The following is a 22,064-nucleotide window of genomic DNA, read 5'->3' as shown; positions in this document are numbered from 1 at the left end:
CCCCCCCCCCCCCACCCCCCACTCAGTCAGTGCTGACACTCAAGTATTTCAACTACAGACACAGCCTCCAGGGCAGCCGTCAGTCTAGAGAGCGAGTGTGTGTGTCTGTGTGTGTGTGTGCGCCCGTGTGTGTATGCCCATACGTGTGTGTGTGTTGGTATGTGTGTGTATGTGCGTGTGTGAGTGAGGGTGTATGCGCATGTGTGTGTATGTGAGTGTGAGTGTCTGTGTGGGAGTGTGTGTGTATGCGCATGCATGAGTGTGTGTTTGCAAGTGTGTGTCAGTGTGTGTATGTCTGTGTCTGTGTGTGCGTGAGTAAGTGTGTGTATACGGCCAGGCTATCACGTGACATAAGCTACCTGAGCTATGACCAGCATGCTAGCCTCATGAGATGTACTTTTATGAGGCTGTGCTAATTTTAACCGCGCCCTCGGTCCTCTTGGAAATAGTTACCAGCAACACTTCAGATAAGAGGAATCACAGGCCTGTAGAGTCTGTTTCACACACATGCACACTCACACGTACACATAAACACCAAAAAAAAAACAGTACCAGACAGACAAACAAACACCACAACAAGAACTGGATACATATTTGACACACTGACTTTTCCAGACGACAGCGACTGAAACGGAACACCAATGAATGAGGATGTTTTGAAAGAATATAGAGATGAACAGTCAGATAAAGAAATCTGAACTTGAAAAATTATGAATGAGGGAAATCTGGGTCTCTCTCACTTATCCATTCACTCAAACACAGACACACACACACAAGCACACACACACACTCACACACGCGCACACATACACACACACACGCACTTTCACATAATGTTCTAGAACAATAAGAAAGCCAAGAGAATGCGTAATGGCAAACAACACAGATTTCACCATCTGTTTCCTTTTTTTCTTCATGCATTTGTTATCGAATGCACTCATTTAACAATGCAAGTCCTTAATCCCACAAGCTTACAAGCAGGACTGTTCACAATTCTCAGGATACATTCATGTATGTATGGACATGTCACTATAGCTTCCAAATGCACGCTGAAAAGAAACGAAATACAAAAAGACGAAAAAAAAAAAAAAGAGAGAGAGAAAATAATTTCATGCAAAAGTAATTCTTCTTTTCCCACATAATTTGCATTGTTTTTGATACACAGACTACTGGAGGTGGAGACATTCCTTTTTTCTTTTTTCACAGTCACACTTGGTGGTGGAGGGCGTAAGGGGGGCGGGGGGGGGGGGGGGGGGGGTTCACCTGGACAAAACACCCATGACACACGGGACAGCACAGCAGAGGAGTACTCCTTTTGGGAAGGAGGGGGGGGGGGGTGTGAGAGGATGAAGACAGTGATATAGTATTACCTTGTCTTGAGATGAACGAACTAGCTAGCGAGCCACGCAGTTTATATCCAGCTTCGATAGACACAGGGGGAGAAAAAAAAAAGAAAAGAAAAGAAAAGAAAAGGAAAAAAAAAACAAAACAAGGGAACAAAAGAAAAAATAAAAAAAGGTTTAATACAGTGTTAAGAAATGTGCATTACCTCATCAATTAACTATTCATGTCAGACGTGTACCCAAAGAACAACAAAACCCCGTCATAAAGCAGGGCTCGCTCGGACTACACACGCGCATGCATACACACACAAACACGCACGTGCACACGCGTGTGCACGCACGCATGCACGCACTAAACATACAGCGTACACTCTTCTCACAATGTCCCCCAAAATACTGTCTTGGCCTTCAAAAACCACCCCTACCTCTTTCCAACCAAACCTCTCAGTTCTGACCGTTTCTCCCATTCTACAGTGTAAAGCAGTCTGTCTTAGCTCTCCCTTATTCATACATGGCAAGGAGGGAGAAAGGGAACTGTCTCTCAAAAGACAGTTGTAAAAAAAAAAAACCAACTTAAATTAATCTCACTGTGAGATTAGTTCAAAAACCCAGTTAGCTGAACTCTTACACATTATACTTGTTTACAAATAAGTACAGAAAAAAAAGAAGAAAAAAAAACCCAAGCAATGCAGTAGTTCGTAATAACTCCCAGAGACACGGTGACATGTATTGGCTTAATGTAAGATTTAAGGCACAGTAGGGGCAGGAATATGAAGCAGGAGAGAGGGGAGGGACTTTGGTTGGAGGGGGAATTTGATTGGGGGTAACGTGCTCCTTGGGAGGGGCAAAAAACGGCATCTGGTGGTATAGAGCTAAAACGCATAGAGAGAGCCCAGTGTGGAGGTGACCTGACACAGAGGGTGGGTGAAGGAGAGTGCTCTCTGAATTTAAGGGCAGCGTCAAAGTCGAAGGCTAGCATTCATTAAATATGGTTTTGCCTCTTTTTTTTTTTTTCTTGTGGGGTGATACTGGCTCTTTCTGCAGTGTTTTGTACATACACACACGCGCACGCGCACACACGCACACGGAGGGAGAACAAGAGAGTGGGGTAAAAGGAGGGGGGGGAGAGAGAGAGAAAGAGAGAGAGAGTCGCTGACTGAAGGCATTGGAGAGGAAGGGCAGGACAGATTTACAACCCTCCAGTCTGAGGCACTGCGACGGCTTCCACAGGACCGGCGCAGGCCGCACAGACACACACACACACACACACACACACACACACACACACACACACACACACAGAGTGCAGGATCCTGGATGACTCAGCACATACAACGCACACTCACCACATACATACAAACATATTTCTACACTGTTACAACTCACTGTTAAGTGAAAGTGTCAGAAAGATGGTAATAAGAGAAGATATGAATATATTAACTGAAAACTCTGTTGTTACGCTTTCTCTCTCTCTCTCTCAGTCAGATGAAGATGAAGTGGAGTTTAAGGGCAGGGGTGCATTCAATGTGAATTTTAAAAGACAGGCTGAAGATAAAGCTGTCTGTCCAGAAGGTGCCATTTACAGACCTCTGTGCCAAAATTTACACCCTAAAAATGTCAGGGAGAGCAAGAAAGCTCAAGGAAACCCTTAAGGAGAGGATAAAATAATCCTTACACAGCTGTCATCTAATAACAAACACACAAGAGCACACACACGCACACACACATACATGAACACACTAATACACTCCTGCAGTCTGACTCCGTAAACCCACTCCATCCAGTCTGTGTCTGTCTTTGGGAGAGGGAGAGAGGGAGTGAGGGAGTGAGTGAGAGAGAGAGCGAGCGAGAGAGAGAGCGAGAGAGAGAGAGAGAGAGAGAGAGAGAGAGAAAGAGAGAGAGAGAGAGAGAGAGGGGGAGAGAGAGAGAGAGAGAGAGAGAGGGAGGGAGGGAGGGAGGGAGGGAGGGAGGGGGCTGGTAAGGGTACCAGGGTAGGGTCGGGACGCTGGGTGGGACTGAACGAGAGGACTTGGCTGGGGAAAGGTTACCTGGTTCCACTTCGTGCCAACTGCTGGCTTGGCTGCCACTGCCCGGCGAACGGCCCTGGCCAGGATAGTAGGACTCCTCTCCCGGACTGTCCACCTCGTCTTCGATACATTTGATACGCTTCGCGGAGCTAAACGGATAGACGGATGGATGGACAGATTTAGATGAGTGAATCAACCTGTAATATAATCACAACATCTACCGTAAACAAAACGTCATCATGTAAATAGTCATTTCTCCTGGAGAGTGTGTGGACATTTGTTTTGCCCCAACAAAAAAAAAATGCCTGACTTGGCTAACCAGCCACACATGCACCCAACCATCAAGATGCCCCCCCCCCACACACAAAGCAGCATCTACCCACCTACCAACCCACTACTACTGACCAGCAAACCAAACCCTGTGCTGTATAGTCTCAAAGGATAGCCCGCTTTATACTAGCATATGTTGCATCCATAGAGGGGCCTCTGATACAGGATGTATCCACTGCGTGTTCCTTTGTCACCAGGCGCACTTTCCCCAGTATGACTAGTGCACAGGAGCTGAGTGGTGTACTGGGGAGTGAGAGAGGACAGGACTATTAATAAACACTTTCCCCCCGAGCCACATGAATGCTAATCCTCTTTAGCAGTGGCAACTCTGGCCGCAAATCAAGAGCGGGAGATCGCCACAGCTCCTGGCTCTAAGGGGGGGTGTGTGGGGGGGTGGTGTGGGCGTGAGCCGCCCACCCCTCCTCGCCCAATCAGGTGTACCTGGGGGTGGGGTGGGGTGGGGGTGGGGGGGGGGTACGGGTATGGAGAACAACAAAAGGGTTGGCATTGTGTATGCAGGATGATGGTGGCACAAGTCCTGGCAAAGACTGCCCCAAGCTAGGCTCTGTCTGTTAGCGGTGCCTGGGTTCACGCGCACACACACACACACACACACAGACACACACACACACACTGATATATACAGAGATAAAGAAACGCGTACTCCAAATTACATACACAAACACATGACTGGAAACCTCATAAAGAGTCCCCAGTTGGTTGATTTGTGTTCTGTGGCATATATCTGTTGTGCAGTGATATAACGGTGAGTTATGTCCCCTAATGTTAGCTCTGACATTTATTTGTTAATGTAACGTCTACTGGTATTTTTTCATACATAATCACATAATTACACTCTAGCATGCAGAAACACACTGGCTCCTTGTTCCAGATGTTTTCTTTGGGAGGCCTGGCCAAAGAGGCCACCGAAGCATGTGGGCTGTGTCTCTTCTCTCTCTCTCTCTTTTTTTTTTTCTCTCCCTCTCTCCCTCTCTTTTCCTTCCTCTCACATACTCTGGGGTCAGGCTTATCAAATCAGCAGAAACACAGCCCTAAAAAAATCACATGAGTTTCTATATATTTACTTCTCAAGTGAGCCTCTTCAGATATCATTGTATAACTTTACACAGTTTTCTGGAAGGATGATGTCTAATAAGAAGTGCTCATGTCTTCAGTTCGAATGGGCTTACAGTGAATATATGTTGTACGGTCCCCTATGTATTGTACTGTGTTAGTGTGCATGCGTGTCTGGGTATGCGGACGCATAGACACACATGCAGACGCAAAATCAGGCGTGCACGCACACACACACACACACACACACACACACACACACACACATCACAAGGCAGACAGGGGGCTAACTAGAGTGGATGAGGGCACCTGCTCAATCAGTGAATACACAGGGACCTCTCTGTGTACCATAAGTCTACTCCTCATGTGTAAAACATGCACACACACACCCACACACACACAGCCTGAGTCATGATAGAAGCCAGGCAGGCTGGGCTATAAAAACTCTTTGGTAGATTACTGTTTGTGTGTGTGTGTGTGTGTGTGTGGATATAGATTAGGGTCTGTGTTGGCCTGTGTTGGGCGGCATTGGCCTCCAGGCTGGGCATGGAGGGGGGGGTGATAGTGGAAGGTGGGGCCTCCAGGTGGACACACATATGCTGTCATGCCTCTGTCAGCCGGCACGTGGAGCTCCCACTCCTCCAGTCCTGAGCCACACCATCAATCTCTGACTGCCCTGATTAATTAAGGCTCACCAGTATGTGTGTGTGTGTGTGTGTGTGTGTGTGAGAGAGAGAGAGAGAGAGAGAGAGAGAGAGAGTCTAGAGTGAAATTTGGATGGTGTGGTGTGTGTAACAAAGATAGGGACTTGAATGAGTAAAAGTGCCTGTGTGTGTGTGTGTGTGTGTGTGTGTGTGTGTGTGTGTTTGAGAGTGAGAGAATTAGAGGTACTGTACCTGCTGGAGGAAGTGCTGGGTAGTGGCCGCCGCATGGCCCCTGGACTCATGCTGTAGTACGAAGAGCTGTCCAAATCTGCCAGCGAGAAGTTTGGCCCCGTCCCTGCTGCTATGGGGGCTGCCGCACACCCACACACACACGCAAACACGCACACACACGCACACACACACAGGCACGAAAAAGGGAGAGAGAGAGGAAAAAGAAAACACAAGATAAACCCAGAGAAAACACTTTCAGCACTTGCAACGTGGTCCCCACCGCACATCAGATTTCCATTTAGTACAGTTCATCTCCATTACCGGCCCAGAAGTGACCACCATCCCCTTAAGCTCGTTCACCTTGTTTTACCAAATTTCATTAGTTAAAATCCCTCTAGACGGACTCCCTATCGCCCAACCCCATCCTGGCGTAGGTCACGGCAAGCCACTCCGCGCTATCGAGCGCCTTTGTCACATAGTACATAAAGGCGCGAGTCCTCTTTATATTCACGGTGACTGAGACTACTATTTTTGATGAGGACAGCGCAAATGTGTAAGGGAGCGGTGGCTGGCCCTGCATACCTAATGCTGGCTGGGTGAAGAGAGAGAGAGAGAGAGAGAGAGAGAGAGAGAGAGAAGCAGGCAGACGACAGAGTGGAGGACTGTGATAGACACGGTAATGGGCTTCCTAATTAACATTGGAAGAGGACACGGATACAGGGGCAACTCTGGAAGGGAACCAGAGTGGCGTGTGTTGGCCAAAGAAAACGGGTCTAAGTTGAACACGTACTCGCATAGACACTCAGGAGGAGGGAGAGGGGTGGAAGAGCTATAATTTCTGAGTCATCTCTTTATTTAATTTTTTTTTTTTTTTCGGAGGTCCAGTCCTCCCCTCTAATAGAAGTGCCAGCAGTTCGGAGTGTGTGTGTGTGTGTGTGTGTGTAGGGGTTGGGGGGGGTTATTTACGAGGCGCAGTAAAGCGGGTGCATTTGCATGCCTAATAGTGGGATGTGAAGTAATTTGTGTGAGAGCTAACCTGGGCACCGGGCTGCAGTAATTCAGCAGTGGCCGACTGAGTGTGAGGGCCTCAGCCATGCAGCCCTGCAGTTTGGGGGGGTGGGGTGGGGGGTGAGAAAAATGACCACACTGCAGTCTGTCTGACTGGAATGGAAATCAATCATAAAGGTAATCCGCAGTCTCTACCTCTTAAGGGCTTTATCAAGTGCTTGTGCGCGGAGGATTCCAAATGAAGCCTGTAGCTATCAGGCAGGCATTGATCTTTCTCTTTCTCTCCCTCTTTTTCTCCCCTTCCACTCTCTCTCTCTCTCTCTCTCTCTCTCTCTCTCTCTGATCTACCCCTTCTGCTCCACCTTTTGAGTCACCTGAGCAAAAAGTACATCAACAGAATATTTCAATCTGTTTCATCTACTTAGAAGTCCCTTTAGTAAAAAAAAAAAAAAGAAAAAAGAAAAAAAAAAAGAAAAAAAAAGACTGGATTCAACACGAAGGAAGCTGTGCTAATGCAGAAGCTTGTGCGGATTAGAGGTTAGTTGAGAGGAGACAGGTCTTCAGAGAGGGACAGTGCCTCACGGTGAACTTGCAAGCATCTGTGAAGTGGAGAGTCTGGTCCGGAGGTTGAGCTGAGCCCCCTGTGCTCTCCAGTGTGGTCTCTCCAGCTTAAAAGGCAGCTGTTTCTCTTCCTCCTCCTCCTCCTCCCTCTAGCCCTTCCCCAACGCAACATTACCAGAAACAGCTTGATAAAGCTCCACAAAAGCTTGAGGGGACTTCCATTCGAAAGAGAGCAGAGGGAAAAAAAAAAAAACGACAAAAAAAAAACGCCTTTTGTTCGGCAGATTTTCAATTTGAAGCATTTGACAACAAAGGCAGCAATCAACTTCAAACCAGGACGTCTGCCCACCCGGAGCCCTGAGCCACACCGCGTCCTCCTCTCTGCTGCTCTTCAGTGCAAAGGCATGATGGGAGTTTGGGTTGAGGTTCAGTCTGACAGGAATTTGGTGTGGGGCTTTCTTTTCTTTTTTTGCTGGATCAGCGCCGGCAGTACCTCTTAAGCCCTGCAGACCCTTGCTGTAGTTCTTCACACCCAGTGAGTGAGAAAGGGTGGAACTAGACCATTCTGCCCGTAGCATACAAAGCCTTCAGATCGAGCAATCACTTCAGATCAAACTGCATGGCAACAGCCAGTGGGTCGGCAGACTGCTGTCTGTCTAATGTGAAGAGGTCAAGGAATGAAGGATATTATCATCACTCATGGAAACCCCAGGTGGAAGTTGAGACACAGAATTGGAAAGGAACAAGCTTCAGCCTAGAAGGAGAACCTGCGATTGATTCTATACAGTCTCTGTGCCAAAAATAACACCATTTTGATCATATTTTATGTGCATCATTTTATGATTAAGTGCAATCAGTAACAACATGAAGTATGCTTCGATTCTTTTATTTATTTATTTCTTTAATAAAGGTGAGTGTCCTCTAATTGGGCAGAATAAGGTGCTTATTGTTGCATTGTCTATGCCCCTTTCCCCAGATCTTGCTGGATATCAGATTAGCAGCGAGCTTTATTTCTGTGTTTCCATGCAGATGGCACTGCCCACTGGCAGGCGAGGAGGGGCTGCGTTGGCTCTGGGTTGGCAGAGAGCAGGCTCGCTATCCCCAGCGGTACTGACGGGGAGTGCCGGCGGCAGGCCCAAGCCAGGATGAGCCTGAGCTGCGGTGGCGCTCTCCTCCTCCATTATTCATCCGCTCCCCCTGTTCAGTCATATGGCTGTGCGGCACATGCCAAGGCCCCGGCCCTGCCCAGGGAATCCCGGGCGCTCTTGCTCCTGTTTGAGCCGCCAAATACTGCCAGACCTTTCGGTGGGGGGGGCCCTTCTCAGAGGGAATAATAACATCACCTCGCCGTAATCCTAAAATCCCAGTGACTCCTACTCCCACCTGGAGTAGGAGTCACAAGTTCTCGACTGTAATAGTACTCCCCTTGTTTACCTGGCTTGCTCCTGTGCCAAGCCACGTTACTGTCACTTCATACGACAGCCTGTTCAAATATCAGGCAGACGCGGAGGAAAAGAGCAGTGGTGATTCAGGAGCTAAGTACGCAAGATACATAAAATAACATGGAAGTGTGATACTGCCTCTTGTTCCAAGAAATGTTCAATGAGTTGGGAGAGGGAGAAGGAGAGAGGGAGAGAAGAGAGTGAAGAAGAAAGAGAGAAAGAGACGGTGGTGAGCCTGGAGGAAGAAGAGGAAAGAGAGAGAGAGAGAGAGAGAGAGAGAGAGAGAGAGAGAGAGAGAGAGAGAGGGAGGGAAGATATGGAAAGGGCGGACCCAATCTCCGAAATTACCCCAGTCCAGTATTGACCGGCCAATTATGTGGAGTTCCATTTACAAAAATGTAGCTATAACCGCTAACTTTATGGAGACTTTCATTTCTCTCTCTCTCTCTTGCTCTCTCTCTCTCTCTCTCGCTTTCCCTCTACCCATCCCCCCCCCCCCAAACCCTTTCCTTTTTTTTGTGTGGCGCTTTAATAGGATATTGATCGACAGAAGCAGATTCGATTGGGCTGCCACTGAATTGTGTAATGGGTGCACAAAGCCAAGGTCATAGCGTATAGACAGGGTAGAAGAGGTAAGGCAGTCTGTCGTCCATTCAATATCACGACCTTTCATCTTCCAGAAGGCACCAGCTCCCACTCAACCCTCTTCCCCATTCACTTAAATAAATCTCATTCACTCTACCAGCTGGTCAGGGGAACCTGGAGGAGCCCACCAAACATCTCACAGATCACTTCTGGACCTCTTCATACTTATTACACACACACACACACACACACGCACACACACTTCTTCACTCATTTTGTCCAACTAGACCACTTAGCCACTTTAGATCAATCATGCTATCAGGCAGGTGTAGCTCTTACTTACAGCATGTACCTCTAAAGTCATGAGCATGCATACACACAGCACTCTAATCTTTACCTGCTCCATAGGGAACAGGCTTGTTAGAGGACTCCTGCTAACAATAAATTCTGCTGCCTAAAGGCTGAATAGATTTTGTGAGCGTGTATAAGAAAAGGCTACAGTGGCAGCACAAACGCTCGATGAGTGTTTTCACATTTAGATTCTTGCATCGCTGTACTCAAAGGAATGTGCTACAACTGTCAGCCTGGGTCGAAAACAGAAACCGTTTATCACTCATCATTAGTCTATGTAACACATCAATGATTCATTGCATTACCATTACATGCTAATACTCTTAGCATCGGTACGCTCAGTGAGAGTAGTTTGTCCCTATAAATGTCATTTTCGCTATTTCTTCTGAGTAGTTTCTTATCATACTGGTTCTTGCACCACCTTCGCACGTGTTTGAGGTTTTCGTAAGCTTTAGTGTGGATTTAAGTATCCTGGAAAGGTAGAAATCGGAGCTCTTCGTGGTGAGCTGTCTTAATAGCTTGATTTGATGAGTACTGTAAAATCGAGTATGTGACCTCCTTAAGGCACTCTGAAGAAGATGTGAAACAGATCCTTACAAACACAAACCAGGACTGCTACGACCGTAGAGTGATTTATTTGTTAAATTGAGGGCGAGAGTTTATCTGAGGTAAATTTCAACATAGGAGTTGATAGCACACACTGCGTTCTGTTTTTATCAGACTCACTTCCAAGAAAAGAACAATGAATCAAATAAGTCGGATTTTTTTCCCCCTACAAAATGTCACTCTATATCTCTTTCTCCAACGTCTGCTTATGTTCAGCTATCACCTCTGTCTCTGTAAATCGCACTCAATGAATATAACGCTAAACACGCAGTTTCACTGTTTAGGAGTTTATATGGAAATATATAATACAAATATACTTCACTGTTCACTGAGGTGGAACATAAACCAAACCCCTTTTTCCCTCCAAACGCTCTATCCTAATATGAGCTACCCGCTCCTGACCAGGTCAGTGGACTATGGAAAGTATAGAGGGATGAAGAGAGGAATAAAAAAATAAAAAAAACACTTTTGATTTGCATTGAGCATCCAGCATATGCCACCCAGCGTTCTCCTTTCTTCTCCCGTGTCACAGATGTTAGGATAAAAGCGGATCTCTTCGCAAAGCTGAATCAATTATGCATATTCCTTAATCTTGTTACAATCATATGCCAGGACCTCTGATGCAGGCCTACACTGAATGTGCTAATCGGACTAGTATCTCTCAACTAGTACAGAGGCCCTGCACCTCTGTTTCCCCCTAAACAGCAGGTTTCCCTGAGCTTGGCCCCTCTCTTCATACACACACACACACACACACACACACACACACACACACACACAGAGGAACTAAAACACGCCTCCTTGGCTGTCACACCATCAGTCCTAGCACCCAGGCGTTTGTCTATCCAGATGCTGCTATTGTGCTGTGAGGGGAGTTTGGCGTGATAGAAGGGGAAGCACAGTGGGCCTGCCTGCTCGCCCGGTTCCCCCCTCTGGTGTTCCTCTTCCTTCGTCTCCTCCCCTTGCGTAGAGGGGTCTCCTGCTACCCAGGATTAGGTCACGGCAGAGCGTGATCAATGCACCCTTGATCAGAAGGCTCCTGTGAGTGCTGACAGGCAGTTTGAATCGGCTATTGTTAGCGGCTATCGACAGGCCTGTATGGATCGTGCTGCGCTCTGTCACTCTCTACCGTGGACGTCTGCAATTTTTAAAGGTCACGTTCGCCCCCCTCCCTCCTCTCCCAATCCCCTTCTCTCTCTCTCTCTCTCTCTCTCTCTCCTCAGCGTAGCCCACTTTTCCCTCTCCTTCATCCGGCTCCACCCTTCCCTAGGACACAATGAGATAGTTCTGTAGCACTTTGCTCTTTGATCTAGCCCAAGCCTTCGGTGTTGCCTCTTCTCTCTGTGTGTCAGTGCTACCCTAAGAAGCCTTGATCAAACATACACACAGACATACACACACACACACACACACACACACATACACACATAGGGAACAGGTGCCTCTGCGTAAAACCCAGATTACTTCGAAGAAGTTGAAAACTTCCCGTAATTAGTCAACAAACTACTAACATTAAACGCTATGAGATGAAAGCATTCTCGATGTACGGGACAGGGACAATAGCTGTGATTCTGGGTAATGCTATGACTCATATGTGTGCCTGAAGAAAGCTGAATGAAGACTTGACTGTAGGTCTGTGTTAGCACATTGAATGCAGTGAGACTGTATTGCATTGCAGGTCCTTTTAAGCTGACTGAGGCACATTGCCAGAGTTTCGATTTCTAGTAGAGGCACAGTGGAATCCATTGTCTATAAAAATGTGGAGGACCATCTCCAATAAACCGTACTACTGAGACGAAGGCAACAATGTCTAATGGAATCATCTTCGCTCTTAATAATGGTCTTTATAGGGAGTAAAACAGATAGTAGAGAATGAGAGGACTTACTCTGTGAAACTCGCACAAGCTCTGAGACGGTGAAGACACCTGATGTGACAAAACTGTCTTGGAAGCCCAGGTGTCCTGAGAGACAGACAGACAGAGAGAGAGAGGGAGAGAAAGAGAGAGGAGAGAGAGGGAGGGAAAATTGCATTAATGAAATATTTACTGTCACTCTGGCACAAAGAGGTAGATAAATAGGAGCATTTAACTCTCCTGGAGAAGAAAAGCTGTGAAGGAGACACACACACACACACACACACACACACACACAGCAGACAGACATACACACACAAATGTCCCAGTAGAGCAGAGTGGGAGGGAGAGGGGAGTTTAGGGTGACAGAGAGGGCAAAAAACATCTGGAGTGGATCCCCTGGGTACGCAGTGTAACAGAGGGACAGTGTCCCAACACACACACACACACACACAAACACACACACACACACACACACACACACACACAGATTTCTATTGATAGAAGTTTTTACTCTCTGCCCCTCCCCTCTCCACCCACTCCCAACACACACACACACACACACAAAGACACACACATCTGTGTTTAGAGGGGGCCCAGTGAAGGCAGTGTGTTCTGAGTTGGACAGAGGACAGTGTGTGTGTGTGTGTGTGTATGAAGACGAACAGGTGCGGTGGCTCGTGGCAAGAGGGACACTCTCGGGGGCAGAGCACTCTGCGGCCTCCACAAGCAGACAGACCCCCAATTACTGCTCCTATTGATCTGAACACCTGACCCAGGACCAGCTCCAAATAGTCCACTGTCTCATTAGAGCTGCTGGCAACTGGCAAGGAATCACAAACACGACTAAACACTTCAAATACACTTCCAATGACACCACACAGATATTGACTATAGCTGGACACTGTGAACACAGGTCGACAGGGGCCGATCCTGACATTAAATCTAAAACGAATCAGTTAATGATCTCGTCTTATTGGAAGTGATGAAGGCAAGTATTTTTTCTCATTTTTAACGTTCTCAAAAAACGCTGAACACGACACTAATAAGTGAACACTCCAAAATTAGGGTTTGCATTAAATTTGGACCACATTTGGACCAAATGAGTCACTCAGTCGAGTGATTCATTTAAACCACTTACATAATGAAAACAGCACATTACTTTTCTTGACTGTGTCTGAACTTTGCTAAGTCAACTTAACGCTTGAAGCAGATCGTTCTGTCTGTCCTGGTTAAGAGTAAATTGTTTTCAACGAAGAAGAGGAGACAGGAGGTATCTTGAAAAGTGATGTAGCCATTAAGTCGTTTCTCTGCAGCTCACTGGTGAGTAAGTCATAAAACCAACAATAGAAATGAGTTTAGCCGCGACTGGCCGGATCTTGAGACGTATAGCATGCGGACCGGCGGAATAATAAATAAAAAAAAAAAAAGCACGCAGCACAGAGCAGGGATAATATGTACGGCTCATTGCAAGTGAGACTGCTGACATTAGCTAAAATTCTCTAGACCCAGAGAGCATTCCTGCACAGATGCCCCTGAAACTAAGAGAGAGAGAGAGAGAGAGAGTGAGTGATAGAAGAGAATGAGAGGAGCACACACATAGAGGGAGGGAGGGAGGGAGGGAGGGAGGAAGGAAAGTACAGTATGTAAGGGTGTCACAGAAAGGGCTGGAGGGGAGGGGGGGGGGTGAGGGGGGGGGCTTAAAAACAAAACAAAACAAAGACATACAGAAAGAACGACAGACGGCCAGACATCAAGAAAGTGAGAGAACGAAGGCAAAGGGCTGTCAAAGTTTCCATGCGGCTCTACGTATAGAGCAACAACAATAACACTGATCCCAATCCACCGCTCGCGATTACCAGGAAAAGCGGGGCGGGTGACGCAATGGATTTGGAGCCAGTTCCACAGGCACTGACTCCTGCAGCAGCTCCCTGCCTCCCTGCGTCACTGGAGCTCCAGTATAGAGAGTATATGCAGTCCAGGTTCAACGAGGGCATTTCCATGAGTGCCTCATATAGGGAGGCCGAGGCAAGGGAAGGGGCAGGGCTTCTATATCTCAAAACAGATAATCACTCCCAGCTGTGTCCACTGCACCGCTCCAGAGAGCAGAGGCACGGGGAGGGGCAGCGGCTTGCCTTTCAGACCAAACCCCCTCCAGCACAGCAACAAGAGCACTGCTAAAGTCTCTACCCTGGGGGAAAACACGTCTATCAACTCACGCCCCCACCCTACATACACACACACACACACGTCAAAACTAAACTCTGTGACAATGCTAACCAAGGAACAGGGGAGTAAAGTGTATATATGTGTGTGTGTGTGTGTGTATGTGTGTGTGTGTTGGGGGGGTGTCTTATACAGTTGTTGGAATGTTTGGGAATTACTTGCAGGCACCATTTTTGTCTTTGAGTTAAGTTCATGTTCAGTAGAGTTAGTTTGAGAGAGCTAAGAGAAACTCACTCGCTCGCTCGCTCACTCACTCACTCACTCACTCACTCACTCTCCCTCTCTCGCTGTCTTTCTTGCTCTGTCTCTCTCTCTCTCTTTCTCCAGCTTCTCAGTGCTGATGTAAGGGTGTAAAGAAAAGGATATCCTTTGGCCTTATCTCATGGCCTCTGAATTGTGCAACGACTGCCCCTGTCCCCGAAAGACACCAGTCTGCTTTGTGAAAGCGCACGTAGCATGGAGCACAGAGGTCAAGGTTTACCAGGAAAAACAACCCGTAAAAGAAAAAAGCAGATCATGTTTTCCTGCGCTGGGACAAGACCGCCATGAGAGAAAACGACGAGGGGGTGGGAAAGAAAAATATGGGTTACGTCTGGTGTCGCAGCGCGGTATTCAATTTTTAACCACAAACACCTTCACAAAGACCAGGGTCGCACACAGCACACACTGGAAGTGCCCTCTCAGTGTCACTGACAGGTGATACTGGTGAAGGAGAAAAAAAATACCCAACCTTGTTTATATGAAGAAAACACAGAATCACCACACTTCAGTCATGTATGTTATAACAATATGCTACATGGAGCTGAGGGTTACCTGAGGAAAATGACATGACATTGATGATGGATTATGACAGTTAGAGAGATGAGTAAGAGGTGACGGGCTTGGAGGGGGATCTGACTGAGGTTAATAAGACGGGGGGGTAGGGTGGGGTGTTGGGGGTGGGTGGGGGGTAAGTAAATAATTGAAATTGGAGGGAATAGGAAGGCAGATTAAAAACAGAGTGGTTCTTGCTCGCTAAAGGATATAATCCCTGCATCAAAGCTAAACACTGCCCCAACAACCAGACAGCAGATGGAGAGAGTTTACAGAGGGAGGGGGGAAATAAAAAAAAAAAAGAAAAGAAATCAAATAAATAAAAATAAAATTACACAGGCAGTTAGGGAGAGATTATGTGAATATCCACACGGGAGATACTGCATGTGAGGCAGACCTGACCTTCAGTTCAACCACAAGGGAGAAAAACAGAAAGAGAGAGTGAGTGAGCGAGATAGGGGGGGGGGAGAGAAAGAGGGAGTGGGGGCAACAGAGAAAAAAAAATAAAGTGAGAGAGTGAAAGGAGAGATAGAGAATACAGATGAAAAGATGAGATCAGCTACATATGGGATGAAAGAGATGAACATGCAACTCATCTGTCTGTATCCACTAATCTCAGTAAACAGCTAAAACAAGGGTTGGGGTGTCAGGCACAAGGGCATGAAAATAATAGCTTTTCTACCATACATATCTGCTATAATCTTCAAGTGGAGAAAAAAAATACAATTCTTTAATCCAGTGTTGGGGGACACATATTCTACAGCTCTAAAGCTTAAAAAGGAAAGATATGCTAGATGCTGGGAAGCAAGACTGGGGAAAAAAAAAAAAAAAGAATTTATTTGTGGCTAAACAGAATATGTACCAGTTTATTCTCTAACTGGCTGTACTATGTATTTGAGACGTGATGAGAGTTTATGTAAGTATTACATAAAGACATATTATGGGTACGTAAGTGTTGCTTTTAAAGATACTCTTCTATTTTGATCCACAAAATCACTTAAGTAGTATAGTGAAGTGCAGTGTTATCTTTGGTTTGGTTAAACATCTGAAAAATATAGATGTATCCTTCAGTAACAGTCCAGAGAGCTACAGCATGCATTTCTGATTTGTGAGAGATTGCAGTTGTAGATCAGTTTTCCTATCCATCACACACACACACACACACACACACAGACACACACACACAGGCAGCCTGAGACATTGCATTGCCTGGGCATGAGCGTTGGATTGCCCTCTCACACACTCACACACTCCCCTCTGACTCAATCCTCTTAAGAGTAATCGCTTCCCTCAGGCTTATGGCTGCTGACTGTTCACACTACGAATGGGAACACTCTGAATTAAGACAATTCCCAAAGTGGAGCAGTGACAGTAAAGGCATAGCTTTTGAACCAAAGCTTAAACTCAGGAAGACTGTGAGAGAGACTCCCAAAAAAGGCATTTCTAACCAAAGTGCATACTAAACATTATTGATTTTTTTTTAGCTCTACAGTGTGTGTGTGTGTCTAAGGGTGGAATTTTGGGTGTGTGTGTGTGTGTGTGTTGGGGGTGGGGGTGGGGGTGTTGGGCTGGTCTGGGTTATAGACTTACCATTTTCAGGCTGCTCCTTAATGTCCGCTTCACTGGGCTGGTTCGGACTTTCGGACTGGCCTGCATCTGCAGATGAAAAAGAAAAAAAAAACAAAAAACAAAAACAAGAGGGCACTTAAGTTCATGTCATTCTAGACAGAGCAATATAACCTCTGAAGATCAGATCCTTCACAAAAACCAAGAACCAAAAAAAACCCCCAAAATGCAGTTAGTGGTCGCCACGTATGCGTACTTGTTCGGACACGCATTTCGTGGGGGACATCTCATTATGTTACCACACACACACACACACACACACACACATGCACGTGCACGTGCACACACACGCATACACGCACACGAACACACTGAAGCAGCACAGTCAGTGAAATCATGTATATCCACTGTGGTGTACAGTGGAATAAGCCAATGCTGGGTGAAACCCTATTCACATGTCTCCATAGAGGAGGGCACTGTGCTACAGTATCGATGGAGACGACTCTGTATCAGTCTCTGCCACAGCAGACCGCTGGTCTCACATCCCTATAGCATACCACCCACAACTTCTCAGTCCTTCCAACTTTCTGCATGCATTTCACATCCGACATTTCACTTAAAAAACGTTAACATTTAGTCCATGACTGTCTTTTCTTACCAAAGGTACAACTTTTACCCCTCTCTCTTTTAATAAATATGATTCCACTACAATACATTTTGTTCAGAGAATACTAAATATATTGGAAAGGCATGTAAGAGAATCTGAGATTGGGGGGGGGGGGGGGGGGGGTGCTAGCAGCTGTCCTGTCGAAATAAGGTGGAAAAGCCCCTTTAAGTGTGGGAGACTTTCAGTAGTGATTTCACACTGACTGTGTGCTACTGGCAATGCGCAGCACTTACGGAGATGACTCTAGAAAGTTCCAGACCTCAGCGTACTGTGTCCCTCATAAAAACATAACGATAAATTTGACGGGCAACATTTTCGCCCAACAAATGCTGCTGGGCAGTCTTGTTAGCCACGACGGTAGCAATGAGTAGAAAAAAAAAAAAACCCATTAAAACAGCATTCTGGAGATGTGCTACAGCACTGCTACTGTCTCTTTAAAGATTTTACTGCTGCCAAAAAATCGTACAGAAACGTAGCCTTTGGATGATTTAGATGCCGGGTGAGTATTGATTGTCCTCTGCAGATAAAATTGTTGATGTGGGAGAAATATTACCTATATCCACCGAAAACAAGCAGCCCCGGACCGTGCGTGTAAAATGACTCAGGGCTCACGATGTGTCAGAGGAGACGCGGCGAACAAAGCAATGGGAGTCTGAGTCACAGTTCTAACCAAAATAGAAACTTTTAAATCGGGATTTTTTTTTTTTAAGGACCGAGCAGAGATCGTGTGAGGGCGATTTATTTTGTTTTATTTCTTTCTTTATTTATTTAAGAATTTTTGGCAAAAAAAAAAAAACAAACTCTGCGCTGTTTGGTGAAATAAGTGATGTATGTAGACATATAACTTCAAGTGAATCAAACAGTTGACTGTTTCTCTCTGAAGCGAAAACAAGCGCTACCAGACCGGCCGTTTTTGCCCTATTTTCCGCGGAACGTTCAATGGTTCAATGGTCCATTAGCGTTAAACCAATGAGAGAGCCCAGGAAAAAGAATATTGCCCAAATACGTGACTGAAAAATTAAGGAAAATAAAGGAGAGAAAGCTGTCTAACGTGAACAAAAAGTGTAGCATAAGTAGAACGGCCCGAAAAAAAAAAAAAGAAAGAGAGAAAAGTTTGGCCATCCTTTCTGTCTCTTACAGACAAAGTAAACAATTTCGGGACTTGTTTGCATTCTGCTCAGCGTCGCAGTCTGCATCAACAGCTTAAAACAAAGGCAATCTGGAGGCTGGGGGAACAAAACGTCCCCCCAGCAACAGCGTAGAGATATGTGAAAGCGGGGTGTTTGGTGGGGGCAAAGTTGGGTGCTGGGTGTGTGTGTGAGGGGACTTTCACACAGTCTCCCAGTGCCCCCTAAACCAACAGCTCTCACACAGCGCCTATTGCTAATTAAATATGCAAATGAGGCGTGAGACCCAGACTCTGTGTGTCACATCTGCATTTACCCCCTGTTGAGGGTCCTCAGAGAGCGAGAGAGAGAGAGAGAGAGAGAGAGAGAAAAAAACCTGCCCCGAAATAAACAACAAAAAAGACACTAAACAACAAACAACTAAATACCCCGCACAAACAGGCCCATTCAACGCGCCTAAACCGCTATACAAGCCCCATAACAACCCACTCTTTCACTCTTTCTCAGACGGAGGAGTGACAGTGCTGTCTATATCTGATTTTGTTCTCACACCATCCAAAAAACTAAAAAAAAAAAAAAGAAAAGAGGAGGACCTAAACTGGGTGTGTGAGAAGAAAGAGACCTGGAATAAGCCCATTTAAGACTAGAGTCTAAGTGCTATTTCGCCTCCACTCTGAAAAAGGATTCAATAGACCGTATGACAGATCAGAGACGACGCAGCTGAGAAATTAATTCACAATCGTTAGGGTTCCGAGAATTCTCTGCCATTGAATTAATACACTCCATTTTCAGATGGACAGATTACACAATTACTGTCACATTTCCATATACAAATGACTCATTGGGTGATTTGATGAATTGAGAGTGTCCAGCTTGCTCCTGCTTCATGAGGTTAACTTGGCTCCTTTGGGCACTACTCAAGTTTGAAGTAAAACATGACCTGGGATGACAAGATTAAAAAAACAGCACTACGGAGCACTCAAAGATGATCACATCTCAGCAACCAGCTCCCTGAGAGAAGGAGAGAGTGACACGGAGGAGAGAGAAAAAGAGAGAGAGAGAGAGAGAGAGAGAGAGAGAGGGTGAGCGCTGATAACAAGCTGAAATGTGAAAAGAAACCGAGAATGTACAGTAATGACGACCATTTTCATGACACTGCCCGAATTAGACAGCGACTTGATTGGGTAATTAGATCACGAGGGCCTGGTTTCAGGGCTCCGGGGGGTGTGTGTGTGGGGGGGGGGGGGGGGGGCGGCAGCGTGGCCCTTGGCCTTGCGAGCTCTCGTGGTTCCCCCGTCTCTCAGGGCCGGGGCTCCGGGGGCTCCGGGGACGGTCGCCGGTCCTGCTTCATTATGCATGCACCAAACCATCTGTACTTCTCGCAGGTCCCCCTGCCTCAGCCCTGGCGTTTTCTCACCAAGTGCTTTGCTGTAATCCAATTGTGTGTTAAAACCCTGCTTTCAAAAGGGCTTTTACACACTGGGCTCAGGAACACGCAGGCCAATAAAAGGAGGCAGAAACTTAATTTAGAAATACAAACGCTTCTTTCTGGGCCGTCAATGGAAGGTGAAGCTAGAGGGATTGGCTTATTGTTTCCACAAGTATCGTCTCCAGATTTTTCTCTCTCTTTCGCTCTCTCTCTCTCTCTCTTTTTCTCTTTTTTTTTTTCTAAACCAGACTTTATGAAAAGATGTTACAAATTCTCAAAAGCTCGGGAATTAATTTGGCATTCCTTGTCCTCTCGCCCACCCTGACACCCCTCCTCACCCACCTCCTCCTCCACCCCCCCCCCCCCCCCCCCCCCCCCCCCCCCCCCAAACCCCACCCTCTCACTCACCCGCTCCAGAGGAACGCTAGAACGTAATACCCACAGAACCATTCCAGGAGAAAGATCACAGTAAGATAACGTTACCGATACAAGAGAAAAAAAAAAATACCAAACTGGTTTTGTGAATGAACGAAAGAAAAAAAAATATGATACAGAGCAGGAACAATATGATGTATGGCTCACGGCTTTATAATTTGAGATAGCTATACAGAATATGGGAAAAAAAAAAAAAAACAGAGCTGGCTTCGCATTCCTCAGCATAGACCTCTTCACCCTGGGCTTTACCATCCTACGCTGTCTTGGCGTACTGTTTCAAACCGAACACACACTTCATCACCAGCTCATATCAGAGTGTATGGCTCATTCCACCGTGCAGAGGGAAGCGGAGAGCACGGGTGAGTTTGTTTCCGTTAGCCTGCGCCTGTGTCCAGTGTTTAAGTAACCTTGACCTCTCCCTCTGTCTTTTTACGTCATGCCGTATTTAATAACCCCCGCTGTTTAGACAGGGCCCTCCTGCTTCTCATCTATACATCAGCCCAGCTGTTTTTCTTTTCTCCCCCAGCGCCGGCTATTTACATTCATGTTTTTTTTTTTAATTGAATTTTCTTTTTTTGGTTTTTGTGAGCAGGTTAAGCGAGGGGGGGATCACGCTACGACGCGTGTTTACAGATCCTGACCGGACTCTGAAACATACGTACCGGTGCTCTTGGAGCTGAGAGGATAACGAGGAACAGGGGCAGACCGAGGTAACCTGTGGAGCTCTGTAGAGCTTTGCTGCAGTTGGAGTCTGTATCGGAGAGGCTGTGGAAGCCATTCTGTGGTCTCGCGGCGATGACATTATGGGATAGCTGTGGTGTAAACCGACCAGCTACTGAAATTACAGTGAGAACCAATAAAAAACCTCATTCTAAATTATCCTTTTGTCACTGCGACTTTTTTTCCATTCCCAGCCAATGATGGCCAACACTGCAAATATGACAGCATGACTTTTTTAAAAGTTATCGGTAAACAACAACATAAAGAAAGCGGAAAAATGGGAGCATGTTCCGTTTTTTTTTTTTCCTTTTGTCGTTGCACGGGCGATCAACAACTGCGTCTTCCAGCCAAGAAAGCTTCTAACCATTGTCATGGCTACTGTTTCCAAGAGACAAAAGGCAAGCATTCCTAGCTGACTCGAATCCATATCCACACTCTATGCAAAGCTAAGAAATGAGATATGATTATCAGACGCCCTGGATAGGGGAGGCAAGTAATGAAAAGGATGAACGCTACAATGCTGTACAAGCACAGGTGGCACCTGCCCAACTCACACAAGAGACGCAGGTAATTGAGTGTCGCTCGGACTGCTCTGAATATTTAGGATGTTAAGATGCACCTCTGAGAGATCATTAGCCTGTGACTGCTTCAAGACCGAATAGGGTTCTCCCCTATTCATTCCCCTCTGTGAAATTTCACATGGTGTAATGCTTCGAGTATGATTCTGGTTGTGCTGTTCGAAAAGGCAGTTAATAGAGAACCATTTAAGTTATTTCAGCGGAATAAAATAACAGTTATTTCAATATGATTTCTGGTGGTTAAACAAACACAGAGCAAGTGCTAGGGAGCAGAGCTGGCAGAAATGTCTGAGGACCACACTCTCTGTTTTTTCTCATGTTCCTCCCTCTTTGTGTGTCCCAGACTCAAAGAGGGCCGGGGAGTTGCGGAGTTGGGTGGGTAGAGTCAGCTCCTTGGGGGGGGGGGGGGGGGGGTTTGGTGCAGTGTGTGTGAGGTAGAGCTCTGAGT

The 22,064-nt window shown here is 46.4% G+C and overlaps 1 protein-coding gene across 1 annotated transcript in view; it reads right to left on the bottom strand.

Moving 5' to 3' along the window:
• nfia (nuclear factor I/A) overlaps positions 1–22,064 on the bottom strand; it is a 105,873-nt gene that overhangs the window by 22,228 nt on the left and 61,581 nt on the right. The window contains exons 3-7 of the mRNA XM_030791467.1: positions 16,685–16,750; positions 12,089–12,163; positions 5,671–5,788; positions 3,392–3,519; positions 1,371–1,421 (exon numbers count right to left, since the gene is read on the bottom strand). Coding sequence (XP_030647327.1) covers positions 1,371–1,421; positions 3,392–3,519; positions 5,671–5,788; positions 12,089–12,163; positions 16,685–16,750 — 438 coding nt within the window. The remainder of the gene's footprint in view (positions 1–1,370; positions 1,422–3,391; positions 3,520–5,670; positions 5,789–12,088; positions 12,164–16,684; positions 16,751–22,064) is intronic.

This window comes from Chanos chanos, chromosome 14 (assembly GCF_902362185.1).
Source record: "Chanos chanos chromosome 14, fChaCha1.1, whole genome shotgun sequence".
In the NCBI taxonomy this organism is placed as follows: Eukaryota; Metazoa; Chordata; class Actinopteri; order Gonorynchiformes; family Chanidae; genus Chanos; species Chanos chanos.
The sequence above is the reverse complement of the archived record's forward strand: the minus strand, read 5'-3'. Positions and strand labels throughout refer to the sequence as shown.